Genomic DNA, 27,351 nt, shown 5'->3' with positions numbered 1-27,351 from the left:
TATATAACATTCAATACGTATTTTTATTGAATACAACCGATCCATATACGTCTCTCTATTAAAATACCGTATATTGGTCGACATAATCCTCCATGCAAAACGACAGGTTTCTTGAGATCACTTGATCCCATACTTGATACGAATATTACCAATTGAAAAACTGCAGCTGCCGCCTGCCGTTAGTCTACGCCGTCAATTTTTACAGTTGAAATCAGTTGCCGTGTTATAACCTGCTTCACCTATCTACTGTAGTTTCTGCGGACAGTTCCACTGAAGAAGGAGTCAAGTAAGCCAAGATTGTTTCCCGCGTTTTCGTAGGGTTGTGGAGAATAAAATAGAGGTCCCACCAACTACCGTGTGACATCCCAACAATACCCTCGACCTCACAAGATTGGCAAATTTGGTCAGAACATGCGTGCAGTCATCTAGTCATTTGGAGTTCTAGTTCACATCTTCAGAAGGATTTAGCAGCAAAGATCTCTCTCTCTCTCTCTCTCTCTCTCTCTCTCTCTCTCTCCATCCCTGATGTTTCTCTGTGTTTTTATCTTGTAACGGAATTTAAATCCTCTCTTCAAGGATCTCCTTTTTCTTCTGTAAATCCATTAGAAATTTGTTTTCTGTTCCTTCAAATTTTTTGCTTTCATTCCCAACCCTCTGACATGGTTTTCTGACAGGTTCTTTCTCGTTGTTCCTCTCTTCAAGAATCTCCTTTTTCTTCTGTTAATCCATTAGGTGTTCTCAAAGTGAATCTCTTGATTAGGGTAGTTTCCGCATCTGGATTGGTGGTGTCACCTTCAATTTGGGGGCAGTAAAAAAGATTACTAGGTTTTTTCTTTCTCTCAGCTTCAGCTTGTAGGTATCTGTTGCCTAATTTAGTGCCCTAAAATGGGGCCGATGGAAGAATCGACGGACGTGGTGGATCAAGTGGTTGAGGTTATCAGAGAAATATCTGAGTTTCCTGAATGCCGTAATACATCGAAGAAGATGTACAATAATCTCGTCAGGAGGGTAAAGCTGCTAAGTCCACTTTTTGAGGAGTTGCAGGATAGTGAGGTTTCGCTTGGAGAGGAAGAAGTTCAAACACTTGCATCGCTTAAGGTTGCTTTAGATTCGGTTAAGGAGCTTCTTCGACCTGTCAACGATGGCAGCAAACTCTATCAGGTTCTTCTTCTTCTTTACCTCATTATTCTGTTATTCCTGTGATCCTGTCAACCCAAAATTTCTTGGACTTCCCCGCTATTTTCGCCTACTGTTAAAATTGGTTAGGAAATTGGAAAACAGTACATGGATTTGGTGGTGGTTATAACTAATGTTCAACGATCAGGTTTGAGGGTTCGTGACTTGTAGGCTGTTCTAGGACATGCTTGGGCTAATGAAACTTGATTCCTCTCCTACTTGGTATTTTTTTCGAACTGTTGTGAATTTCCACTCAATTAAAAGGAATTATGGTTGAATATTAGGCATAATCCACACGATTTTGCTGCTCGGGCCACTAATCTTAACATGATACATCTGCCTTAAATTTTCCATGCTGCTATAGCGGTGTGGCATTGAAAATGACTAAGGTGTTGATGTGTTGTTGACCAAAGTTCCGAAATTCCGGGGTCCTTTGTTCAGTTTGTTGGAATGTTTTTGTTGCAAATGCAGAAAGGGTTTGAATCCACCACCATGAAATGAAGGAAGAGTTAAAATCTTCCAAATTTTGCTCTAAAACATTATTCTGATCTTAATATCTTAGAATTTATTTTGGCTTGTACAACGATGTATTTCTTTGGAAGAATTCCAGTCGAGTATTATCTGGATGATATACTATGGGGCCCTCGTAGCTGAACAAGCTACATGTTGCCATTTCAAATGATAGTAAAGCAGACCTAAAAAATTTTGTGGAATCAAAAAAAGAGAAAAAAAAAAAAAGCCATATTTATAGATTTGCTTAGCTGCTGTGAAATTTAATGTTTACATTGCTAGTTCTCCCAAATAACCAATCTGTGATAGAATCATGTATGTGGAATGCTTTCCTAACACCTTTTGCATTCAAACTGCACGGTGCTATGCCTTTTAGTGCAGTCATTAGATCTCCATTGTACATGGTTAAATGATCTCAGTTCTGTTTCATTCACTGTATCTGCTCTTGGGGCTGTCTCCAATTTTTATGTATAAATTTGTTCTCAAGTTGATTGTTTTTGTGTCTTCTGAACTTTCAAACCATCCATTTACAAGCTCACTCTATGTATGTGTCATCTAATGATTTCACATACATCTATTTATGTGCCATTTTAGATGTTCCCCCATAAAGCATTCAGGACCACACACACACACTCTGTCCCTCTCACTCACATACACTGACACACACATACAATATTTTCCCAAGTCCCTTGAGGAATTCAATTTGAGCTACTTTGCAAGATATAATTTACATGTTGCAGGCTTTGGAGAGCAATAAGATTGCAGATGAATTCCACCAGGTGACAGAAAAAGTTGAGAAAGAATTAAGCAAAATTGCCTATGACAAATTTAATTTATCAGAGGAAGTTCTAGAACAAGTAAGTTTTTATATATTGGTTATTCAATTATGTTGACCTGCTGTTCTGCTGCAGTTATTCTTCTCCTTTTGGGTTCCAGCAAAGTTTTCTAGGAATCCTACTATTGAGAGCTTTTAGTTCACATTAAGATTTCGTCTTTAAACCTTCTCTAAAGCAATCATTTAAAATTAAACCATGGATTGCTCTGATTTAAAAATTCTGAGGTTCACTTTAGCTTTGTTTTGTCACCTGCTAGACTCAACTAGTGCATGCTCAATTCAAGAGGGCAAAAGACAGAAGGGACACTCCTGATTTACAGCTGCACTTTGATTTGTCATTGGCACTAAAAGAAAAAGAGCCTGATCCAGCCATTCTAAGAAGGCTCTCAGAAAAGCTGCAGCTCAGGACCATCAATGACCTCAAGAAGGAATCATATGCTCTGCATGAAATAGTTATCTCCTGTGGCGGCGATCCAGGGGATTTACTTGGGGAAATGTCGGGGTTGCTCAAGAAAGTTAAGGACCATGTACTTATGGGGTACCCAGAAGCAGACACCACTGAGAGTGAAAAGAGCTTGGTGAGACACAGATCTCCTGTGATTCCAGATGATTTCCGGTGCCCAATATCTCTTGAATTGATGAAAGATCCCGTCATCGTATCCACTGGACAGGTTTAACCTCCCATTGTCATGGAAGTGCTGTTTTGTTTGTTATCTTTCATGTGCACTCACCGCTTCTTTTGCCTTGCTTTGCAGACTTATGAGCGGTCCTGTATTCAGAAATGGTTGGATGCTGGGCACAAGACTTGTCCGAAGACACAGCAGACGCTGGTCAACGCATCCCTCACACCAAACTATGTATTGAAGAGTCTCATTGCACAATGGTGTGAGAGCAATAGTGTGGAGCTACCTAAGAAACAAGAGAGCTGTAGGAGTCAGAAGTCAGGCAGCAGTTGTTCGGACTGTGATAGGGCAGCTATTAATGTCTTGATGCAAAAATTGATAAACAGGAATACAGAGGAACAAAGAGCAGCTGCTGGTGAGATTCGGCTGCTGGCAAAAAGGAATGCAGATAATAGAGTATGTATTGCAGAGGCAGGAGCCATTCCTCTTCTTGCAGAATTACTATCCTCGTCAGACCCTAGGACACAGGAGCATGCAGTCACAGCACTTCTCAACCTTTCTATAAATGAGGCTAACAAGAGAAGCATTGTTAATGCGGGAGCAATTCCCGATATAGTAGATGTGCTGAAAAATGGAAGCATGGAGGCTAGGGAAAATGCTGCTGCCACCCTTTTCAGTCTATCTGTAATTGATGAGAACAAGATTGCAATAGGTGGTGCAGGGGCTATCCCAGCTCTTATCGATTTGCTTTGCAATGGAAGCCCAAGAGGTAAGAAGGATGCTGCCACCGCAATTTTTAACCTCTCAATCTATCAGGGAAACAAGGTGAAGGCAGTGAAGGCAGGGATTGTAGCACCACTAATGAGACTATTGAAAGATGCTGGGGGTGGAATGGTGGATGAAGCACTTGCCATACTAGCCATCCTTGCAAGTCATCAGGAAGGGAAATCAGCAATTGGTCAGGCAGAACCAATCCCAGTCCTAATAGAGGTGATGAGGACTGGATCACCACGCAACCGAGAGAATGCTGTTTCTGTTTTGTGGTCTCTCTGCTCTGGTGATATGCAGCATATACATACTTCAAGGGAGCTTGCAGCAGAAGAAGTACTTAAGGATCTGACAGGTAATGGCACAGACAGGGCCAAACGGAAAGCTGGAAATCTTCTAGAGCTCATTCATCAGGCACACGCTTACATTGATGCTTGTAGTTCTCTTGCCAATGATTGACCAGAATACTAGACAGCATTGGGAGCATGATATTAGTTTTTGCCCTCTACAAAATGGATGCTGCCTTGTGAGTAAAGTCGGTGGGTTAATCCAAGGAGACATATTTGCAGCTGTTGTTAATGGTGTTTTCAAAGCTTCCAATTTGCAGATATTAGCTAATCAGAAGTCTGTAAATATAATGTTAACTGCTCCAGGCTTAAAAGAATTACTACCAGAACTTAGAATACCCTGGCGATACTATCTTTTGTCCTTGGTATTAGGATTACTTATCTCTAGTTTTTTGAAAAAGCCCATTTTTTGACTACATGCATCTTGAATCAAGCCTCTAGAATGTAGTGTGCAGGTCATCCTTCTGTTGGGGCCAGCTCGGTCAGGTCTAAGGATCATAACGGGATTATTTGTTTTTCTTTGATATCATTCGGACGTGAGGACAAAGTTTGTAAGACATGGACAGCCAGAATTTCAGAATGCTAAAGAAGAATCATGTGTGCCTTGTGTTTTGTAGGCAATGCTGTTATACAGGCATGCTAACAGCATGCTCAGGATCACCTCTTAAGATAAATTCATGGTGATAGGTTCAGCTTAAGACTTGTGCCTTTTCCCGTTTGCTGTCACTCTCTATTCTGAAGTCAGTGAAGAAGGAACCCAGAAAAATGCTCATGAATTTCCGTCATATATACAAAATAAATTTCCTTTAGCTTCATCTTGAGCATCAATTCACTGGATGAGGAAATTTCCATCACAGATGAAATCAACTCAACGACTCTTGACAGATTAAAAAGTGCAAGAGTCGATTCCTTCTAGGTGTGATAATAACGTGGAACTTCCTGTTTATTGGTTTTGGCAGCTCTGTATTGCATCATAAATAAGCATTTCTGTTGCTGGCTGCCAACAGAACCTCTCTGGTTTGAAACCGATCTTTCCCACCAACCTACGCAGAGATTTTAATTATCTTTGCTCGTGAGCAACGCCTTAAAGTTTTCCCCTGGTTTGCTTAGGTTATCGCTTTAGTTTTGAATCTTCTGATAGCTGTACAAACTGTTGGGACTTGGGTCGTAAAATGGAATCGCTGGGAAATTTCAAAAACTAGTCGTAAATAGATATCATATATTTATTGCAACAAAAGGTTATTGTAAATAAGGTGATTGATATGGCTCTATGGTGTATGAGACAGACGGACCAGGCATCTGTCTGCGGATGGAATGAAAGAGAGAACAGAGAGGAATATTATCAAACAGTTTGTCTGCGCTCGAAGCCTTGGCCAGGATCCTCGTCAGAAGGGACGACTTGGAGAGAGGTGACCATGGCATTGGGTGGACCACGCTTGCAACGCTGCTCCATCTCTTGAACGGAATCAGGGTCCCCGGAGAAGAGGGCCTCAACGGAGCCATCCCTCCTGTTCCGCACCCATCCTTTGAGTCCCAATTCATTCGCGTTCTCCACCGTCCAGTTTCTGTAGAACACCCCTTGCACCCTTCCCTTTATCATTGCCCTCACCTGCAATCAAAACCCATCTAATAGGTGTCATTGAATAATCATCTCTTAAACCCAGTTCCTTCAAATTGGCCGGAGAGGGAGAAAAAAGTTCCTACCGTCTTAGTGGGCTTCGATGGCGGTGGTGACGGATCCGAAGCAGAGGCGGCGGCGGCTGCAATATTGGTGTTGACGGAAGACATCGACTTAGAACAAGGAAAGGATGAAGAATGCAGCCGAAGAAGACAAGGTGGAAGAGGAAGAGATCTATGAACCGAACGGCGGAGAGAAAAGAGTTGGGGTTTAATCGTTTGAGTCCTCCCTAGACATCTCATTGTCTTTGGATGGTTCCTGAATCCAACCAAACCTCGAATTGAATTGCTCAATTTTGCCGTGATTGTGACGCTCCCACCCCAAGTCATTTGCTTCGATTCTTTTTCTGGAACCTATAATGGGATAACGAACAGTCAAAAAGACCTACTCAGCTTGGATCCTCATACACGATGGTGGATGAAATGCCAGAGACAGAGAGAACCATCTGCATCATCTTTTGACTCTTTCTTTCTAACCAAAAAACGAGATTCTTCCGAACGAATGAAGCAGTGTAAAAGCACAGGTTCCCACCCACCCACCTTTCCTGAATCATAGCCCCATCAGAAAGAGAACCATACGTCCTGCTCTTCTGAAGATAATTGTTACTAAAGCTGTGACAAGCTTGTGACGCTGAACCTCATTCCGTCATTCGTATCATAAAAGAGCTATTAAAATGGGAGAAACAAGAGACAATCACACGCCGTATGTACACGCCGTATGTACACAACTATAAAGTAAATTTGGCCAAATGAGTTCCCAAACCACCAAAAAGCAACTCAAAACATGATCAATAAGCAACCTTTCTGTGATGAACAGATCACAATAACAAAAATATCTCTCTTGATTTCTTCAAGTACAATCTCTAAGAATCAAAAAGAAAATCAAGGACAGTGCAGTGCATCATCTACCAGAATATATAAATCCGCATGTATATTTCACCAAAATTACTGACATAAATGGATAACAAATAAGAATGGCCTAAACACGGCATTTCCTATCTGGGCAAAGCAAATTAATCATACCCAGCTTTACAATATCACTGGGACGGGACTCCACTTTGCTGCACCGTTGCCCTAATCTCTCACCATGGTCTAACTTCAAGCGAGACATGCACCGGATAGAGCAAATTAAAGAATCCTAGACTAACATGTGAAATTATAAATTGCAGGAATCTTAGTTTAATATTGTCGAGGAAGTGTGAAACCCAGGAGAAGCCTCTAATCCGAAACCACAGAATCAAGAAAGACCAGCCTTCTTCCTGAGGTGCTCCTTGAAGTCCATAATGCCACCCTCCCACCGGGTCACAGCCTGCTTCTCACACACCCATATCTCATTAGCAACCTGGTTTATAAGCCTGAAATCATGGCTAACAAGAACCATGCCCCCATCCCACTCCTTCAGTGCCTCAGCAAGGGAGTCAATTGTCTCAATGTCAAGATGGTTGGTTGGCTCATCCAGGAGCAACATGTGCGGCTGCCTCCATGCCAACCATGCAAATATCACCCTGCTCCTCTGCCCGTCTGACAGATTTTTCATTGGCATCACCTGAGCCTTGCCAGTCAATCCAAACTTACCAATAGCTGCTCTCATTTTCTCTTCCTCATGACCAGGATATTCTCGCATCATGTACAAGAGAGCCGGCATCTCCAAGTCTAACTTTTCTGCTAAGTGCTGATGATATTGTGCAATTCTCAAATGGTTGTGTCGCTTGACCATGCCATCTTGGGGAATTAGCTCCCCTGTCATCAACTTCAGCAGTGTGCTCTTCCCAGCCCCATTTGGCCCCACCAAAGCTACTCTTGAATCAAGATCCACCCCAAAGTCGATTTTCTTGTAGATCATATAGTCAGGGGTGTAGCCAAATGAAACCTCCACAAACTGAAGTACTGGTGGAGGCAGCTTCCCCACGTCAGTGAAACGGAATATTAGCACCTTGTCTCTAGACACTTTCTCGGTCAGACCTCCCCGCTCCATCTTTGCCAGTGTCTTCTCTTTGCTCTGTGCTTGGCGTGCAAGCTTCGCTGATCCATGCCCAAACCGAGCAATATACTCTTTCATTGATGATATCTGTTCCTGCTCCCACTTGTATTGCTTCATCTGGTTCTCCTCAAGTTCAGAACGGGTCTGAACATACTGGTCATAGTTACCAGTATAGAGCTTCAGCTTTTTGCTCTGCATGTGTATGATGTTTGTGCAGACACCATTCAGGAAATCTTGTGAATGAGATATGACAACCAGGATTCGCTCAAATTTCTTCAACATCTCCTCCAACCACACACAGGCTTCTAAATCTGTTACAAGGATTAAAAAAGTAGAACTATGAATAGATGGAATAACACAGTTTGATATAACACAAAGTCAGCCAATCACGTATACCATAGAACACAATGATAACATCAAATAGCAAGAGTTGTTGGGTTCTCATTGAAGTTTCCCTTAGGTCTCCCAATCCTTCAAGATTTTAAAGAATGTATTCGAATTTACAAGACTGAACCCCCCAAAAAAGCAGTTAATACTGCAGGGAACAACAAAGATCCAACCCCCAGAGTGGCAAGCATAACCACCCGTAATGCAAAAGTTGACCTCAAACCAGAGGAACCAGGGGAGGTCAACTGCAACCAGGATCAACACAATAATGAAGGTAAAACTGAATAACTAGATCAATAACTGTGTTAGGTTTTGACCCCAGTATGTGTTTTTCTGTACCAGCAAAGAAAAACCACGTGATTAATAAAACAGGTAAGGATATCCTGCTTTTTCTAGGGGTTAAACAGATTGGATTTGGAAAATATCCTACCGATTTTCGAACAGATTCAGTCAGATTCGGATGATAATCGAATAATTAGTTTATTAAGTAAATTCTTCTAAATGAGCATAAATACAGATTGATACAAGTTCTCGACTACCTATAGACATTTTTACCATTTTATTTGTGAAGCTAGGTTTGAAATTTAAGAATTTAGCAACTTCGGGGGTTATTTTAGTAGAAATCTAGAAAAATAGTCATATATCTCAAGTAACAAAGTATAAAATAAGAAAAATAAATACAAATAAGTAACTTAATCGAATAATTTAATAGGACAGGTAATAATCAGTAGGAAAGGGGTATACCATATCCACATCCTATTAGTAATCGGATAGATTTGGATACCACTAAACAGATGCGGATGCGAATTCGGGAGCGGATTTCTGTTATCCATTTACACCCGCCTTCTTCAGCATTGCCTCATAGATACTCCTCTCATCTCTAAATATATCAACAATAAAGTTAGGCATCTTACAGAATTTGGTTTTTTCCCATGGGAAATTCAGTCAAATAGGGATACTTCAAGAGCTGATTGGAATAGTCTGTTCCTTGGAGAAACTGTCACAACAAAACCGACGGCTCAGCCAGATTTTCAGTACCTTGAGTTGGTGAAATAAGTCATACATCAGGGTTGGATGCCATTCGGATGGATTTTCTACCAGAAACAGGAGGGGGGAGATTAACGGGTTGCTAGAGTAATGTGCAACAATGAGAAGGGACCGCGTAAGGCTGTGAGAAGGAAGATTTTGTTTATATTTTTCCCCACCACTGCTGGTTGTATAGTAGAACAGAAATGGAAGGAGAAATTGGGAAGGGAAGCAAAGAAAAGGGATGAGAAGCATTGACGGGAGGAAATAGAATCCTTGCGGCTCTGGTTTGAAATGGTGGGAAACGGCTTGGTGAACTGGAAGCCTCCAAGAATCAAAATCAAGAAAAGATAGGAGGAAAGGGGAAAAGAGAGAGAGAGAGAGAGGGTGATGCAGCCTTGGATTGAGGATTCAACCAAGGGCCAAGTGCTACAGGATCATTATAAAATCAGAACCAAGGGAAATTGATTCCCAAAATTGAGGCTGATTTAGGGTTATGAAGCCTCATATGGTTAAGTGGCTTTCAAGGGCTGAAAATCAAAACACGAAAGGGATCTCTTGTGTGAAAGCAGAGTCCCCTGTCTAATCATAACCAACACCCCACCTTTTTTAAGGAATTCTAGAACAAGTAAAATTTTGTAGCACTAGACTAGGGTAAATAAGAACCAAAGTAATGGGATTCTCACCCTTGTTAACTACCCATGTTTTAGGTCTATCAAGTTGGTCTATTACAAGGAGAACCCAAGCAACAGAGGCCCAACCGTACACCTACCAAACCCGACATTATTTTCTGAGAGAGAGGGGGGGAAGGGGGTTCTCTCTGGTTCCAGATCTGCATCTACCATGGTTTTTTTTCTTTCCTTCCCCTTTTTTGGCCCGGTGGGCTGGGGGGGGGGGGGGATGTGTTAGTGCACATACACCAAACAGGCTTCCCAAGGACTCACACTCAATCTACTTCAATTGTTGGCTACACATCTGTTTGCAACAAAAAGCCTTGGCCCAACTAAACGGAGTTGATTACATGGATCTTTGCCTTCCAATCAACTGTATTTGAGGCCATACAAGACACAAGGACTAAGCTATGCATATCCTTTCTCACACTTCTCTTAAAGTCATCTTAGGTCTACCTCTAGTTCTTCTAATTCCTTCAATCTAGTAAATCACTTCCCCGTACAAGTAACGGCCTCCATTGAACACAGCCGAGCCACTCGACTTTCTCATAGCTTATCATTAATGAACCCAAAAAAATGAAGCATCCGGGTTTCTTCCTAAAACATGAGATAGAAACTTGATAAAACTTAAATAGGAAATTTGCATAATAGCTACTCGAAATCAAAAGTTGCATACCTTAAATCTCAAATACAATAAATTCCCAGTATCCTAATAGATCCAAATTCTCAACATGGTTCATCTCCATATCGACACCCACTTGGAGTTGGACAAGTCCAAATAGTGTAATTGCATAAATGATTATCTTTCTACTCATTAACATTGGGGTAAGGCTGCAATAGAATCCCAAGCGCACATGATTTACATGGGTTGCTTTGAGAACCATCATGAAGCACATAATACATAACAATGAGGCAAGTAATAAATGCAAAAAGAACAAATTCAACCTTAAAACTAGAGGCATTGAAATCAAGACTTGATAAAGACAATTTGCATGTTTGATGGAAGATGCTCTGAATCAAAAAGAAGAGACTATACTCATAAGACATACCTAAATGGTTTGTGGGTTCATCAAGCAAAAGAATGGTTGGATTCATGAACAGCGCACGTGCTAAAGCAATCCTCATTCTCCAGCCACCAGAGAAATCGCGTGTTTTCTTCGCTTGCATCTGTTTGTCAAACCCAAGGCCAAATAAGATCTCAGCAGCACGCTTCTCTGCAGTTGCTGCATCCATAGCTTCCAAGCGTTCGTAAATGCGGTCCAAAGCTTCACCACCACCACCATCCTGAAACCAAATTGGGGAAAAAGATTCTGTTATGAACATTGACAACCTAAAGGTTTAAGAGCTAGAAAATCGACACGGTTCCTCCAGCGAGAACCCTTGGTCTCTCTTGTGGCACCTCGGTGCATAGACCTGCCACCTCATGGGAGGTGGTGTTCAGACCTGGTGCCCAGGTGGGAACATCACTACTACTCATGTACCAAGTTCCAGCTATCAAGTTCATTTAGACTAGATGCGGATAGCTAATAAATAAAACTAAGGAAATGTTCAGGGCATAAAAGGCTGCATAGTTGTCAAAGTGCCAAGTTGGCTCCAGACCCCCCCCCCTCACTGTCGTCTAGTTGCCGTCAAAATTCTGGCGGAATGTATGATTTGGCTTTAAAACCTGACAAATGATCAAATGCCATTGGCCTCAATCTCTCCATCTATTCAACGACTTTAAGATCCAAATCAACCATCTACCAACTGGAGAACCACACAAATGAAATGGACTACCAAATCTAACAAGTAGACTACACTGACAATCCAAACTTCAAAATAGTGTACCATCTATTAATCATTTAGATTGACCAAACCATCCTCCATGGCAGTACCCTTTTCCCAACCACATATTCCTTCCTGAGGGAACACACCCATAGAGTCCCCATTAAGATAATACACAAGTTATTAAAAACAAACCTCTGCTGCGAGGACTTCAACTTCTTTTTCCAATTTCAACCTCTCCTCGTCACAATTTATTACAGCCTCAAGAGAAGTCATGTCAGAGGCATCAATCTCCCTGGAGAGGTGATAGATATCCATGTGCTCTGGAATTGGAAGTTCCCGGTTTCCTATCGCTTCAAGGAGGGTAGATTTACCACATCCGTTCAGTCCAAGCAAACCATAACGCCTGAAAAGGAAGAATCAGTGACATGCATACACTAAATGCTCTCAAAGAAACATATATTGCATGTTCGTGAACAAACCTGCCATAATTAAGTTCCAGATCCGAATCCACAATAAGATCATGACCATGGAAGGTAACTGTTAAAGACTCTATCTGCAACATAACATAAACCAGTTAGCATCATTACCATGAAATATAGAACTGCTACAGTAGTGAACGACAAGCAAGGAAACCTGCAGTAGTAAAGCCAATATAAGTTATTGCACACAAACATCACTGTGCTAACTCAAAGAATTGCTAGTTGATTGGTAGCTTTAGGCTCACTGCTGTTTGCTGGCTTAATGGGTTTCATTCTTAGACATCTTGGGTTTATCAAAAGGCCACTAATTATTTTACATCACAATATGGAATCTAGAATTGTTAATGAGTTTTGGTTTCGACTGTGTTCTCATAACCATGGAAAAAAGCCATAGATGAAGCGGAAAGTCGTTCTCAAGTTTAACACAACTATCCAACGAGGAACGTAAACGAACCCCAACCTGCTAGCATTATTTGAGACATTCTCATAACTACTACAGTCCGATCAAGAAATTTACTATATACTTTTTATAATAATCTACATTCATCAAATAGTCGAAGTTTAATACCAAAAAAATAAAAATAAAAATAAAAATAAAAATAAAAAAACCATGAATGACGAGACAATGTCTATTTGACTTACGTGTATATCTCTAGATAGCGGATGAGAACAGAGCACTCCGGTGCAATTCCGATCGGATATGTGAAGGGAGCCGGCTCCATTGGCCAACTTATCTACGGCACCATCCTGAGCATCTGCTGTTGCTGCTGCCTTAGATGACGTTGCAGCGGTAGCTTTTCCTCCTCTCTTAGCAGCGGCAGCGGCCTTCTTTTGAGCTGCCTTCTTCTTGCTAGCGTCAGAAACCATATTTCTATAACACAGATTCGTTAATGTCGCGCTCAAATTACAAATCAAGACTACCAAAAACAATAAGAGAGAGGTTTCTTCCAACAAAAAGATCCAGGTAGAGAAACCAAACAACTCAATAAAAATTAAAAAAAAAATCAACTTACATGAATTGAAATACGAAGATCTACGAAGCAGTGAAGGTAAGGATCGATGAGAGCTAGGGTTCTTTTCCTCTAGATTTATCTTTCCGTGTTTCCCGCAACAAAGAATCGTGTTTTAGGGCGATCGATATGAGGTATCGCCTTTAATCGAATTTATTGGTGCCTCTCCAGAATGACGAAGAGGAAATCAAATAGAAACCCTACAAAGCGAGGGTTAGAGAGACTGCAAGGAAGCCGAGATGTAGATATTTATATGTAAGAGATCCACAGTGTCCACGTGTTGAAAGCACAGCCCGGATAGGAGAAGGATTCCGTTTAGATCCTGAGCATCAACTAAAGCCAAATTGAAGGGTAAAACCGTAATTCAACGTTAAAAACCCTAATTTGAAAGTAACACGGTTGTAAGGTTCGATTGGAAGTTGGAAAATCTTACAAGCATCGAGGTGGAGAGAATCCTAATTTCATATTTCATTCTCATTCTCTCTGGATCAAGTGTGTGGAGTAATGACGGTGATGAAGAGATACGTGCTACGGCTGTTCATGTCGTTGAAGCACATAACAGCGAATGTGGTGGACAGAAACAATGGTCGGATTGTGGCAACAGCGTCAACGGTGGAGCACTCGTTGAAGGAAACGATGGAGTGTGGGAGGTCCTGCAACGCCAAGGCAGCGGCAGTGGTGGGTGAAGTGTTGGCCATGAGGCTCAAAGTGGAAGGGCTGGATCAGGGGCAAGGTCGTGGGATCCATACCGACGCTCGCAAGGAAATTGAGAAGAAGGGTTTTAAAAACCAGACCAAAATCTGGGCTATACTCAATGCACTCAAAAACAACGGCGTTAAGCTCATAATTGATGACGATGGCGATAATGATCGCCCTTTCTAGTTCGCAGTATTTTTCGTGCTGAACGTGAGAACCTTAAGCGTCGCATCCGCTTCAAAGGGAATATCAACGGAATATCAGGGTGCAGAGAAGGCATTCGATGAAATTCTCCTATGAATTGGGTGATGATTTTATTAATCGATTCCCAAATAAGAAGATGGACAGAAGGTATTCGATGAAATTCTTCTGTGAACTGATGACGATATAATTAGTTGATTTTGTATCCAGAAGATGCTTTTCCTAATAGTCACCGCGTCCAGTGACTTCCTTCGCATGTTTTGCCTGATGAATTACGCTATTCTACTAGCAACCTTGATGGGCAGAACAGGATTTCTATTGTCATAACAACAGTCAGCAAAGTCGCAAACAGACTGGTCTGAATGAAAGGATACAATAAGCAGCAATAGCACGGCAAGCTCACGAAAGAATAATATCTCCAGCCTTTGTTGATCCAACAATGTATTTCCTCTAAGAACGTAACAGCTGATATTGATGTAATTAACAAGGGAAAGCACACCAGTGGGTTTTATTAATGGGGAAAACAAACATTGTTGTAGCACTCCCAACAAACTCCAATTGATATTCGACAACTACAAGCATCTTGGAAGTTCACATCTTCCCCAAGCCTGATTGGTATGCTTCTATATACAAAAGTTTCCACACGCAGGACCAAGTAAAAGTTGGAAAAAACTATTCAGGAACACTGCCTTCCAGGGACAAATAATAAACCCTTTTTTCAGTTTTCCCACATATGTTTCAATCACCGAGCGACCATTTATCATTTTTGTTATCCCAACGATCAAGTAATATGCCATCCTTAAAAGCACAAAGCAGAATACTTGATGAATACTCGTTTACCATCAAAATGATGACCAACGTTTCTTAATGAAGATGTCACAGGTTTGATTTTTCCAGATGGGAAGATGCCCTGCTCATAACCAGATGTTTGATTTCAAATTTTGGGATACTCACTTTGGTTCCTGAGTCATAACAATGTGTTCGTTTGGAGGTGATAATCATAAAGTACACATAGTCAATTCAGTTAATTGGCTTCTTTTGAAGCCTTATCTTAGGGAATAGGCAACATAACCAACAAGAGAAGACTTATATCGAAAATGCAATGCATTAATCTGTACCTGAGAGCTCAGAAAACCAAGAGTGGATATCTCTGCAAAAGTTGCTCCTACAATAAATACAGCCAGGACAAGGGACGTTGTCCATGTTGCTACCCTGCACATAACAAACGCCAAAGGCCCAAAGCAACTGAAGAATGGCCTCAACTTTTAAAGCTGGAAGTAAACTAAAGTCAAAGTTAATTAAGTTGAGCCAGATGAAGTCTATATCGAATATCACATCTTGATATGTGGAAACCAAGGAACAAAGGGAAGCCCAGATTAAAAAGAACCCCAGCTCTCCTTGCAACCCGGCTACAGAAGAAGTATGAAAACCACACAAATTCTATTGAAAAAAAATATATCAACACAACTTACACAATGTTAGAACTTTCATAAATTTGTTAACCATAATTACCAGATATTGCTATAATTATGAACAAGAAACCCTTTTTCAAACAAATATTTCCTCGGAACAATCAGTGTTGTATGGTTGTCATTGATACTCTGAAATTGAAATGGAGGATTTTTCCCACTAATATTTGTGCATGTGCAGCACTTACCTTGTACCCCATGCCATTTTGCCACAAATTTAGAAATTACACCCACAATAATTTATTTTTCTTTTTTTGGGTAAAACACTCACAAGAATTAGAATCAAAAGAAAAATAAGGTTGCTTCAGAAGTCAATTGCTAAGTTTCAATTATTGATGCATACTTGTCCACACTCCCCCAGGGTGCTTGGTATAGCATCAATCGATGAGCTTGAATGTCCACCCTATTAAGAAGAACAGAGAGACTGGTATTAGATTTTTCTTGAAGGCATTACACTAGGCATCGGCTATAAATTTGACAAAGAAAGATGAAGTACTCACTCTCTTGGAATCCAAATGTTGTCCAGGCAAAAGCTTCAAATTTCTTTGATAGGGGCCTGAGAAGCAATTTACAACATTAAAAGAAATTGGATCCATTTTTTTTTTGGGTGAAATAAATTGGATCCATCTTGAAAATAACCAATAAGCTTCAAAGTTTCTTTTTCAATACAGCACCAGCGAGGAGATGTTAACACATAAACGCATATATGCAATCTATTTTGAAAACAAGTAAATAAGGACAGAATAATTGATGTGGGCCCAGATTGATAGGGATCAACCAAGGTCTAATACCGCACGATCTCTGGAAAAGTTGAATTTTGGAATAGGGACTGAGTCTGTAAAATCCAAAAGTTGGAGTTTTAGGTTTGGCAAAAGGAATTAGGCCATGTTTTGGTTGTTCCAGCTGTTAATGAGGTGTCTTTGAGATGTTCAACAAGTGCAGGTGTTAGAGAGTCCTCAACTCAGTCCCAACAGGTGACCTAGCAAGTGACTTAGTTGTATATGTTTTTGTACTCTCTATCTTTATGTACTATAAATACGTGTACTTACTCTTAATAAAACATACGAAATATTCATTATATCATGGTATCAGGTGTGATTTAGGGTCTCTGCCCTCTGTTTAGTTTCAATCTTGGCTATGGCGTCCATCACCTCTGCTTCGTCTTCGGTTTCGTCGCTTGTGGCTTTACCGAACCTTGCTACTTCTCTTCCCATAAAACTCAATGACACAAATTTTCCTCTCTGGAGAACCCAGTTTTTACCCTTTCTTCGAGGATATGATCTCTTAGGGTATGTTGATGGCTCGTTTCCATGTCCGATTCTTCCTGAATCTTCTTCTCCTGAAGTTCTGGTAGCGATTTCCTCATTCATTATACTCTAGAATCATCAAGATCAGCTCATTCTTGGCTGGTTGATTTCTTCTCTGTTTGAAAGTACCTTGCCTCAAATCGTGTCTGCGACATCGTCTCGTGATGCATGGTAGATTCTCAATCGTGTGTTTGCGTCGAATTCGAAAGCAAGAATCTTGATCTCAAAGATCGGTTGTTCCATATTCAACAAGGATCTTCTTTTGTGTCTGAGTATCTTCTTCAGATCAGAAGTCTTGCTGATGCTCTGGCTGCTGTAGATTCGCCAGTTTCTAATGAAGATCTCGTGCTTTCAATGTTGAGGGGACTTGGAGAATCTTGGAATGATTTTTCCACTTTTGTTTGACTGCGTGCAGTTATGATTTCTTTTTCAGATCTTTCGGGTTTCTTGTTAACTCATGAGCTTCATTTGAATTCTTCTACTTCGCCTTCTATTAGTTCGGTTTTGACGGCGAATCTTGCAACTATGAATGTTGCTAATATAAGATCTGTTCGTGCTAAAGGCAGCTCTCATTCCTCTATGTCTGATCCTCGGTTTGTTGCTCGTAATAATGGTAATCGTTTTGGCAGAGAAGGAAGGCCTTGGATTTGTCACTCCTATAGGAGGAATTATGGTCAATTTTCTGGTGGTAGGTTTTTTAGGAGGCATGCTACTAACTCTGATTGTGTTGGTAATGAGTCACGAACTGGAGATTATAATTCTCCATCTTTTATGAATGAAAATTGCCCTATGTGTCAATTGTGTCGCACTCCAAGACATCTATGTTCTCAATGTCCGTAGAGATTCACCAATGCTTTTGTTGGTGAGATTTATTGTGCCTCTGTGATTTCTTCTTCTAAATTGTTGTCTACTAAATCATCTAAGCATTCTTCGGTTTGGATTTTGGATATTGAATCTAATAGTCATTTGACTGCAGATCTTGCTCATCTTGCTGTTCATCAGCCCTATACTAGTTCAAAGAATGGATTTGTAGGTAATGCTTGTTCTGTTATGATTTTACACATTGGTAGTGCTACTGTTGCAGCTTCTGGTCATTACTTTGCTTTGTCAAATGTATCATGTGTTCCAAATATTAAGTATAGCCTCCTCTCTATTTCAAGGTTATCTTTGGATAACAATGTTTGTTTTGAATTTTTCTCCAACTCTAATGTGGTAAAGGATTTGACGACTCAATTAGTTTTGTTGGAGGGAAAGGCGGTTAATGGGCTTTACACTGTGGTGTTTTCGAGTGATTCTTTGTTGCTGCATAAAGATGTTGTTGGTCAGCAATTTTTAAAGTCTACTAATCAAGATTGTGTGATGTTTACTGGACTGTATTCTTCTAAAGCTTCTGTGGTGCATAGAAGGTTAGGACATCCCGCACCTCAAAGAACCAGTGTTGTGCTTCGAGGTCTTGGCTTACCCACTTCTAGTTTGGCTGTTTGTGATGCTTGTAATGTTCTCACAATCACAGATTACCTTTTCAATTGTCTCAAACTTTTAGTTGTAGGACTCTTGATCTAATACATATAGATGTGTGGGGACTTGCTCCTGTTACTTCTTTTGACAAATTTCAATACTACGTTGTTTTCGTAGGATGATTTTATATGATATACCTGGTTGTATTCTTTGAAGAATAAGTCTGATTTGCATGATGTGTTCTTGAGGTTTAAGGCTTTAGCAGAAAACTATTTTTCTCTGAAGATTTGTTGCTTGCAAAGTGATGGAGGGACTGAATTTAAGGTAATGTCTGGCATGTTGGCTGCTAATGGGATTACTTTTCGAATCTCTTATCCCTATACTCCTCAAAACAGAGTAGCAGAACGCAAGCATAGGCACATTTTGGAATCTGGATTAGCTATAATGTATCAAGCTGGTTTGCCTAAAATATTTTGGACTGTTTGTGTTCAAACTGCAGGCTACTTGTTTAATCGATTATCTATGGTAAAGTTTGGTTATAAGTCTCCACTTGAGCTTTTGTTCTCTATCAAGCCAGATTATTATGCTTTGAAGGTTTTTGGTAGTCTCTGTTATCCATGGTTTAGGCCTTATACTAAATCCAAACTTATGTTCGATCTAAACCATGTGTATTTCTAGGATATCATTCTTCTTATAAAGGGTATCTTTGTTTGGAGCCTACTACTGGAAGAGTTCATGTTTCGAGACATGTTGAATTTTTTGAACAGGTGTTTCCATACAAAGGAATGGTTTCTTCTGTTTCTCTGCCTGAAGCTACTGATTGGCTTAATGTTGTACCTGCTGTAGTTTTACCTTGTTATGCTAGAGATGTACATCAGGGATTTAACAATGGGCTAAATGTTATTGGGCCTACTCTTAATGGGCTGCATAATGGTTGTAATAATGAGTTAGATGTTAATGGGCCTACAGTTAATGGGCTATATACTTTAAAGCTCCTCTGGAAGATTGCAAAGCAGGATAGCATCTGCGTTACCTGGATCTACTCCTAAAGAATGAATCCATCTCTGAACCACTCCTATCCCAACTGATGCTTCTTGGGTACGGCGTAACATCCTGTCTATTAGACCAATGATAGAAGCGTTGACCTATGCTTTGATCACTTGCATCCAAAAGACATCCTTCTCTCGGTCAGCTCAAATTCCTTCCATTGCCAAGGTTGCAAACATCATAGGTCCAAATGGTGATTGGGACACCCCTCTAGACATCCAGCAATGATTGACCTTTGAAGCATGCCGCTCATTATCCAAAGAAACCCCTTCTGGCTCTTGTGATAAACTAACATGTCAAGTCCCCACCACTGGCCTTTTTACCCTCAGTTAAGCTTCGCATCTCATAAGAAAGCCCCTCTGTCAATTGGAAGAATTTGGTTTGTTTCAAAAACCACATGCCTAGGCACAGCTTCACTATCCAGAGGGTCTTCTCTGATTGCCTCCCTAGGCACATCGGGTTTTCCCCCAACAGCACTCTCTGCTGGAATGCCATTGAAGACTTGGATCATCTCTGCAATGCATGCCCCTTCACTGCCTCTATCTGGAAGGGGATCCTTGCTAAATGCAGGCGTAGACCAAGAAGAATCCTCCCCTTTGAAAGAGAACGGATTTGGGTGGGCATGACCTTCCAAGGCTCCCCCTTTGCAACTTCATTGGCAAACTTGCATTTTCTACCACCATAAATCAGATTTGCATGGAGAGTAATCTCAGAAAATGGACCTCCAAATCTAGAGCCCTTTGTCAGATCAGGGACTCACATCTCCTTCGATGTAAAAGGAAAATGTTCAACTAAGGCTATCTCTTGTAATGATACCCCCAGGAATAAGCACATTCTAGCCTCCTGGGGCACCTCTCCCTCCCAACCCCCAACCCCCTTTTTCCCCCTGATGTATAGCCTGTATGGCTGTTGTTTCTCCTTTGGAATTTGTTTCATTAAATCATTAATTCACCCAAAAAAGAATTGCCAATCTGCCATATGAACAGTACCAAGTAGCAAGAAACATTTATTACACTCCTATCCAACAGGAAAAATCTATTAACCTCTTCAGCTCCCATCTGAAGTAACAGACAAATTATTCACATATAACTGTAAGGTACATGTTTACCAATCAAAGCAGGCAAATTGAAAATCAAATTCAATGCTAAAAGATACATATATAATTACATCTGATGGGTTAAGTGGCTCTGCTCTTCCCCTTGCATGTGGCTCAGAAGATCAGCACCCCTACCTCTGCTCTTTGTTTGGCCCTTACATTGGGAATTAACCCAAAGGAGATCTGTAACATATAAATGACCAGATAAACACTGAAATAATAGAAGTAAAGATCACAGCTAACAACCAAAGCATTATTGTTACATGAAGATAAAATATGATGTTTTTAAAAAAGATGTGCAAACCACACTTGAGCCTAATCTCCCTCCCCGTTTCGCTTCTTGTTTTATTATATATGTATAGATCACAGCTAACAACCAAAGCATTATTGTTACATGAAGATAAAATTATATGTTGTTTTTCATAAAATAAAGATGGATGCAAAACTAAGCATGACAATCAACTTCATAAGTAAAAGGTCAATAGTTCAAATCATCATCGGGCCACTAACCCACGTTTGTTGCTTTGGATTTTCTTTTTCCTTCTTTGTATTTTTTCTTTTTAATAAAAAAAAGATATATATGTCAATCAACAAACATAATGACAGATACCATTGCTGTTCCTAAGCTTATACAAACTTCAAATACCCCCTTCATTGGCTAGTTTTGACTGGGTAGAGCAAGCCAGAGAACCTGTCAAACAACTAGCTTCACATGTTCAAATATACAAGTTCAAACAATAGAATCTCAAAATGAAAAAGAAGAAAAGAGGAGCAGAACTGAATTTTTAAGCAAGTTTTTGAAAGATATTTAATTCGAGCCAACCTATATATGTGCTTATCTATTTATCATTTTAGCTTGCATTCTTAATATTCAGCCTTTGTCATCAGGTAGCAGTAGAAAATATTTATTTAAATAATTTTTAAAGAGAAGAGTATCCTGAATTACGTGCAGAACAAACCTTAAGCTTATGAATGCTTTTGCAATATGAAAAAGGCCGCTTGCATCACCATCAACCTGGAATTCCTATTAAGTGTACAAAGCACCATGGCTGGACATTAGAAGCTCTAAATGAGAGGCAGTAGAAAAAGACAATAAATGAAAATCATAACAGACGCAGTGGTAAAAGACTAGCATACATTCAAAGCAAGGTCAAGTTCAAATGGTAGCACATCATCCAATGGAATTACATTAAGGGGTATTTCCCTATAGACAATAAGTGATGAACATTTTCTTCCTCTATATACTACGAAACTGATAAACTTCCCCAAATTAGAATATCAGAAGGAATCACTTAGGAGTCACCAATTAGACTTCATTCTTTAAGTCAATTGAACAGATGAATTCTGATAAGTGCCCTCAAGCACCAAAGCCCTCAACGTACATAATTTTTAAATAAATGTGATAGATAAAGCAGCAATAACTATAGAAACATAAACCAATGATCATATGAAATTATGGCAAAGGGTATTGGAGCCCACCTGAGACAAGGAAAGATTATTACAAAGAACCAATTTGGTTTGGTGCCAAGAAGATACATGACAAATGCTATTTCCCTAATTAGGAGACTTATGGAGAGATTTACTAATTGCAAGAAGGATCTTAGAAAGTAATAGACAAGAGAAATGTTTCAAGTAAATGTGTAGACATAATTGAAGATTTGTATAATGACACAATGGTAAGAGTAAGAAATTGAGGGGTCCAACCTAATGAATTTCCAATCACAATCCGATTACATCACCAATCAACCTTAAGCCCTTATTTTCTTGCACTTATTATGGATGATTTAACCAGAAATATTCAAGATGAGGTTCCGTAGTGCATGTTTTCTATTGATATTGTTTTTATGGATGAACAAAGGTAAGTATTAATGCCAAGTTAGAGTTATGGAGATCAATGTTTTTTTAAACTCAAAAGGTTTTATACAAGGACAGATATTAGGTCACGGAAATTGATATGAGGAAGATTTCACAAAGTGATAATGAACAAAGAAGGTAAGGTGGACAGGTGGCTTTGGAGTTTTGTCTGATTAGTGGACACCTTTAAAATTTGGAAGAAAAAACTTAATAGAACAATCTTATGACTGGCTATGATAGAGCTGATTGGAGGGCAAAAATCCATACAGCCAACCCAATTTAGTTGGGGGTAATTCTGAGTTATTATTGTTGTTTTGTTCAACCCAAAGAGCTTCTCTCTTTGTTGTAGTTTTTCTTTTTCTTTTCTTTTTTTTTTCTCTTTTTTTTTTTTTTTTAGGGGGGGGGGGAGGGGCGCGGGTGGTCAAAATTACCAACAAAACTTAAATTGCACACCAAAAATGGATTTGTACCCAATTCAAAGCCTAAACACACTAAACACTTCCCATGATATTTCCCTACCCCCTCAAATAAAACCAAAATATGATTGCTGCCATGAGATACCATATCTTCACCAATATATTACAAGTTTAGAAATGCCTATACAATAGAAAGTTCCAACAGTTAGATTGAAACATCTCATAGATGTAGTTTGAGATTAAATATAAAAATATTTCATAGATGTAGTCAGAGATTAAATTCAAAATTGTCATACATGATGTGATCAATGCGATCAATGCAACAAGTAGCTCACCTTCTCACAAGCAACAGTACAACAAGGGACAAAATAAACAGAGTACTCCCTCTGAAGTCCTTCGGAAATATCATGTTGAGTGTGTGAAGAGATGAATTTCACAAAGCTAAGTTGGAAGCGAACAAGGTAGATTATTCCTGTGCATTCTGTTTGAACTGGATCTGTAGATAGATGCCACAGGTCAGCTCCATGCTCCTGCACAATATGCCACCAAATCAGAAGGGTAAAAGTGCCAAGAGACAAAATAAGCTGTCTAAAACCCGCCACATCTGTAGGGATCTTCCCTACAAAACGCTAGGTAGGTGTAGAGTAGATGTAGAGTTCCCCTACACCAGAAGTAATATTATGGGAGTAGTTTAGGATTGCTTGATTTTCACTTAAATAAAAGTCCTATTCAGGATTGTGATCCTAATTGGATTTTAGCACTGAATCCTAGTTTGGAGAACTAGTTTAAGTTTGAATTCCATGTCAGTCATTGTGGCTATAAATGTAGATGTAATTGCTCAGTTGAGCAAATAATTGAATGAATAAGTTTTGTTTTCCCCCTAGAATTGCTGAGTCCTGATTTTATTTTTTTCATTCTGGTTGCTGGAAATTCTCTGCTGATTCTCTAGGGTTAACAACACAGCTGAAGACTAGTTTCAGTCACTCAGGGGAGCCAATCGAACATTTCTTGAAGAAGAATCAACCACATCTTTGCTGGGATTTATTTTCCCTACCCTTGAATTCCAGATATCTTCAAGTTGTGCCGCTGCAACTCAAGTTATAAGATTTATTTGGAGCATAGAACACAACATTTATCTTTCCTTTATATCCAAATCTGATGTTCAATTTGTGACTGGCCTGTCCAATACCTCAAGTTCTACTTCTCTGAATTTCATTCTCAACTCTACGATCTCCAGGGACCAAATCAACCGTCAGAACCAGGCCAAAGTTATATAGGAACCCTAATTAACAATCCTAAGCCCCAAATTCCATCACTAATCTCTTTTCAAGAACCCAGAAACCCTAAACCTAAGTTGCTGCAATTCAATTCCAAGTTTCCAACTCACTTTCCACCATTAAAACCTTCACTGGTAGACTGCCATACATCAGCATAACCTAATTTACCGTCAAGTCATAACCTTACTTTGACCACTCTTGACCTTGCCAAACTCATTAGTTCATAGCAGATCCTGTTTATAGACTTCTACTTTGCTCCTTTCCAATCTAGAACTACATTATCTGGGTTCAGTCAAAACAAGGTCATTTGGACCATAAAACACTGACAGTTTTTCCGACTTTTACCACTGGTTGAATATGGAACTCATTGTCTATATGATTCTGAAGGCTCATTAGGAACCTGAGACCCAAAACAGAGAGTTAACTTGACCAGAGTAGTGCAAAATCATAAATGGTTGTCACAATTCTACCCAAAGGAGTTTCAGCTGAATATGTGAAATACATTTTGAGCATTTTTTTTTGACTTCACAGTGTCATGGCAGATAGGTCATGATTTTGGGTGGTTCACGCTTCCCTCTGAAAATTCCTTTCTTGTACGCCCCTTAATAAAATTCCACTTTCCGTCCGTTTTATCATTGTATCATTCCAGAGGTCCAATAGGTCTCATCAAGAGCTAGTATGAGTAAATAGTACAAAAGATTTTGCGTCTACCCTCAACCATTCTGCAACTACAATTAAAACTGAAGCACAGAGAGTTGGAAGAACAACGTACCTCAAGGACCGATGCAGGGACGAACAAACACAGTGTTCCATCAAGTTCGCATCCAAAACCACACTTCTTACCACGAAAATACAAAAGCGAAAACATGAGTTGCAGCAAATCAAATATGAGTTACTTCAATTGGAACTGAAAACCAAAATAACAAAGCTAACTCACATTCTTTACAATGTGAAGGAGCTCCTTCTGGTACTGCTCTCTGGTAAGTGAAAAAGATCAAATGATGAAGGAGAGCTTGTAGGCTTGTAGCACAGTAGTAGGAAGTCGAAACGGTCACAGCAACGATGAAACGGATGACGTGGCCATTTTACCTTTTTCAATTTTTTGGTATAATTTTTCTTTCAATTATTTTAAGTTTTCAACGGGCTAAGAACTGGGCCGCATTTTAATGTTTATCAATAGACTATAATTCCTTTTTTATCATCAACTGCAGGCCCATAAGCCCAATCAATATTTTCTTTCTTTGTAAAAATTTGTAACTTTAGGAGGTGAGAACTCGTTTTTTGGGTAAATTAGGGGTTGGGGACTATTAATATACTCAAACCCGTGACCTCTTCATTAAGAGTGATGCTTGTTACCAACTAAACAACCCTTCCAATGGTAAGCCCAATTAAACTTGATGTACTTAAAGCTTAAGGTCACAATTGATGTTTGAGAATATGATGTGTAATGAAATTGAATGGAAGGCTTGTTTAGTTGTTAACGACCATCACTCTTAATGAAGACGTCACCGGGTTTGAGTATATATATAAACCAACCCAGAGTTTTGGAGCTCACCTACTACCCTAGTGTCTATGCATTCACTTAGATTTACTAGGTGCATGGTCAATAAGTGTTTAGATACATTGGCTAATAAACTCTGATAAGTGTTATTATCCATTCGACATGAGTATTGAAACCGAGTGACTCATGATTGGTAGTGGCTGGATTCTAATGTCCTCTAGCACAATGTTTGATTTCCATGGGGAGGCTCGAGCCCACTGTCTTCATTTAATTAGGAGAGTTGCATATGTATAATGTTGGACTTGTGGTACTTTCAACACAATGTGTGATTTTCGTAGAGAAGCCACAATGACATCTGACTCTGCATATGTGGACAACTATAAGGTTACAAGATGTTAATCTAGCACGATGTATGATTTTGGTGGGAAGGATACACAGACCAAAATGACACTAAGCATGAGGGAAGGTAGCATGAGACATAATTGACATTGCATTGGGTTAAATTTATACCTAACACGCGCTAGTACTCAGACCAAATGATGTCGGTGAGAGAGTAATGATCTAAGCCCTAGCCACAGTATAATATAACATAATCTCATTGTCTTGGGTTCCCAAAAGAAATAACTAGTCTATGAGAGAGAGTGACGATACCGCTCAAAGGAGGCTGGTATTATGTCTTAATGTATGTCTACCATAAAGACTACACTTGTTCAAATTTAAGAAGATATTTGTATATTCATTCATTATCTCATCATATATTTATATATTGTTTATTGATGTATACGGATGCACGATCTATGATTATGTTGACCTCAGTGAGTTAATGCTTTTGTAATACATTTTTCAACTCGAGTGATTTAATGACATTATGACAAACACTTAACCCACTTACTTCTTTTTTTTTTTTTTTTTTTTTTTTCATTTTCTCAACTCTTTTAGCATATAAATAGAGCTTGGTTTTTTTTATTCTTTTTAGGCATTAATGTAGAAAGACAAACTCCTAAAATAGCTTTCTCAGTTTGTATTGATAATGCTTTCATTTTTTTTGTCAAGCTATTAAACATGACTACTTTATGGTTATTTTTGGTGCATTAAGGTGACAATAAAAATAATCTAGGACTTGTTCTACATCTAAATCTTCCTTTCTGCTACTTGAAAATCAACCTAACTCAAATCAAATACCTGGATATATAACTACTTGACACCCTTACCTCTACCAACCAATTTGTACAATTGTACTACACAATCAACATTTGTACTCCTAGCATTGAAAGTTTTGTACTCCTAGCCTTGAAAGTGATCTAATTTAGATCATTCACTCAATTTGATAACTTCAAGTCATTAACAATATAAGATGTAAGTGCCAAACCTGTGCTGGAGTTAATATTTGTACTCATTCTAGAATTTAAAATAAGTGATCTAAGTTACCATTCACATTAAATGATTCTCCGTCTATCCCGTGTAGGACGTTTTGGCCTTACTCTTCTCCTTGGATGCAGGAATTATGTTTTCATGTTTCCTCGATTTTTTCATGGACCCTTTCTTCTGTCTAATGAAACTAATCTCGTACCAAAACAAAAAAAAAAATTATATTCAATCAATTCAATTCAATTCAATTACTATATTCTGTCATACCTGTACGACACAATCAATATTTGTACTCCTTGTAAAGAGATCAAGTCAAGATTCAAAATAAATGAATGGTTGAATTCGATTGTTAGACCAGACCAGGCTGGGTTAACTTGGTTTAGGTTTAAACTGTAATGGTTGAA

General features: G+C 39.4%; 5 protein-coding genes across 6 annotated transcripts; 2 read left to right on the top strand and 3 right to left on the bottom strand.

Annotated features, from left to right (window-relative positions):
* The first annotated feature begins 403 nt into the window (after window positions 1-403).
* On the top strand, window positions 404-5,022 carry PUB14 (plant U-box 14). Its single transcript, XM_089144303.1, has 4 exons — window positions 404-1,161; window positions 2,427-2,543; window positions 2,779-3,192; window positions 3,277-5,022. Exons 1-4 carry the CDS (start codon window positions 886-888, stop codon window positions 4,369-4,371), a joined length of 1,902 nt encoding a protein of 633 aa, XP_089000429.1. The 5' UTR covers window positions 404-885; the 3' UTR covers window positions 4,372-5,022.
* A 339-nt stretch (window positions 5,023-5,361) lies between these two features.
* Window positions 5,362-6,620, bottom strand: LOC149023811 (acylphosphatase family). The gene is made up of 2 exons (XM_089144302.1): window positions 5,964-6,620; window positions 5,362-5,868 (listed from the first exon to the last, which is right to left on the bottom strand). Exons 1-2 carry the CDS (start codon window positions 6,264-6,266, stop codon window positions 5,602-5,604), a joined length of 570 nt encoding a protein of 189 aa, XP_089000428.1. The 5' UTR covers window positions 6,267-6,620; the 3' UTR covers window positions 5,362-5,601.
* Window positions 6,621-6,708: 88 nt separating this feature from the next.
* LOC149023810 (ABC transporter F family member 1-like) lies at window positions 6,709-13,490 on the bottom strand. Its single transcript, XM_089144298.1, has 6 exons — window positions 13,261-13,490; window positions 12,890-13,118; window positions 12,248-12,321; window positions 11,961-12,171; window positions 11,051-11,285; window positions 6,709-8,228 (listed from the first exon to the last, which is right to left on the bottom strand). Exons 2-6 carry the CDS (start codon window positions 13,112-13,114, stop codon window positions 7,174-7,176), a joined length of 1,800 nt encoding a protein of 599 aa, XP_089000424.1. The 5' UTR covers window positions 13,115-13,118; window positions 13,261-13,490; the 3' UTR covers window positions 6,709-7,173.
* Window positions 13,491-13,657: 167 nt separating this feature from the next.
* On the top strand, window positions 13,658-15,311 carry LOC149023809 (Ribosomal L18p/L5e family protein). The gene has a single exon (XM_089144299.1). It carries the CDS (start codon window positions 13,762-13,764, stop codon window positions 14,137-14,139), a length of 378 nt encoding a protein of 125 aa, XP_089000425.1. The 5' UTR covers window positions 13,658-13,761; the 3' UTR covers window positions 14,140-15,311.
* Window positions 15,312-15,326: 15 nt separating this feature from the next.
* Window positions 15,327-25,043, bottom strand: LOC149023808 (vacuolar protein-sorting-associated protein 33 homolog). 2 transcript variants are annotated; one of them, XR_016171569.1, is made up of 6 exons: window positions 24,851-25,043; window positions 23,137-23,331; window positions 21,491-21,555; window positions 20,603-20,714; window positions 16,124-16,179; window positions 15,327-16,026 (listed from the first exon to the last, which is right to left on the bottom strand). XR_016171569.1 is itself a non-coding variant. In XM_089144300.1 (4 exons), exons 1-4 carry the CDS (start codon window positions 24,944-24,946, stop codon window positions 20,699-20,701), a joined length of 372 nt encoding a protein of 123 aa, XP_089000426.1. In that variant the 5' UTR covers window positions 24,947-25,043; the 3' UTR covers window positions 16,369-20,698. The 2 variants fall into 2 exon arrangements, 1 of the variants encoding a protein (XP_089000426.1); XM_089144300.1 differs by lacking the exons at window positions 15,327-16,026; window positions 16,124-16,179 and having other exon boundaries at window positions 16,369-20,714.
* Window positions 25,044-27,351: the final 2,308 nt, after the last annotated feature.

This window comes from Hakea prostrata, chromosome 2, assembly GCF_041222555.1.
Source record: "Hakea prostrata isolate BN-2017 chromosome 2, UWA_Hpros_2, whole genome shotgun sequence".
NCBI lineage: Eukaryota > Viridiplantae > Streptophyta > Magnoliopsida > Proteales > Proteaceae > Hakea > Hakea prostrata.
Note: the sequence above shows the minus strand (reverse complement) of the source record. Positions and strands in the feature narration are given on the sequence as shown.

What these genes read in the sequence shown, in the direction of transcription:
- PUB14 (XM_089144303.1), top strand. Translation starts at nt 886, where the DNA reads ATGGGGCCGATGGAAGAATCGACGGACGTGGTGGATCAAGTGGTTGAG. An exon ending in CAGAGGAAGTTCTAGAACAA is followed by an intron (nt 2,544 to 2,778) that starts GTAAGTTTTTAT and finishes GTCACCTGCTAG; the next exon opens with ACTCAACTAGTGCATGCTCA. An exon ending in TCATCGTATCCACTGGACAG is followed by an intron (nt 3,193 to 3,276) that starts GTTTAACCTCCC and finishes CTTGCTTTGCAG; the next exon opens with ACTTATGAGCGGTCCTGTAT.
- LOC149023811 (XM_089144302.1), bottom strand. Translation starts at nt 6,266, where the DNA reads ATGACTTGGGGTGGGAGCGTCACAATCACGGCAAAATTGAGCAATTCA. An exon ending in CATCGAAGCCCACTAAGACG is followed by an intron (nt 5,869 to 5,963) that starts GTAGGAACTTTT and finishes TTTTGATTGCAG; the next exon opens with GTGAGGGCAATGATAAAGGG.
- LOC149023810 (XM_089144298.1), bottom strand. Translation starts at nt 13,114, where the DNA reads ATGGTTTCTGACGCTAGCAAGAAGAAGGCAGCTCAAAAGAAGGCCGCT. An exon ending in CGCTATCTAGAGATATACAC is followed by an intron (nt 12,322 to 12,889) that starts GTAAGTCAAATA and finishes GTTATGTTGCAG; the next exon opens with ATAGAGTCTTTAACAGTTAC. An exon ending in TTGAAGTCCTCGCAGCAGAG is followed by an intron (nt 11,286 to 11,960) that starts GTTTGTTTTTAA and finishes ATTTGGTTTCAG; the next exon opens with GATGGTGGTGGTGGTGAAGC.
- LOC149023809 (XM_089144299.1), top strand. Translation starts at nt 13,762, where the DNA reads ATGACGGTGATGAAGAGATACGTGCTACGGCTGTTCATGTCGTTGAAG.
- LOC149023808 (XM_089144300.1), bottom strand. Translation starts at nt 24,946, where the DNA reads ATGTTTTCGCTTTTGTATTTTCGTGGTAAGAAGTGTGGTTTTGGATGC. An exon ending in TCCCTGCATCGGTCCTTGAG is followed by an intron (nt 23,332 to 24,850) that starts GTACGTTGTTCT and finishes CATATTGTGCAG; the next exon opens with GAGCATGGAGCTGACCTGTG. An exon ending in GTACTGTTGCTTGTGAGAAG is followed by an intron (nt 21,556 to 23,136) that starts GTGAGCTACTTG and finishes TACACTTAATAG; the next exon opens with GAATTCCAGGTTGATGGTGA.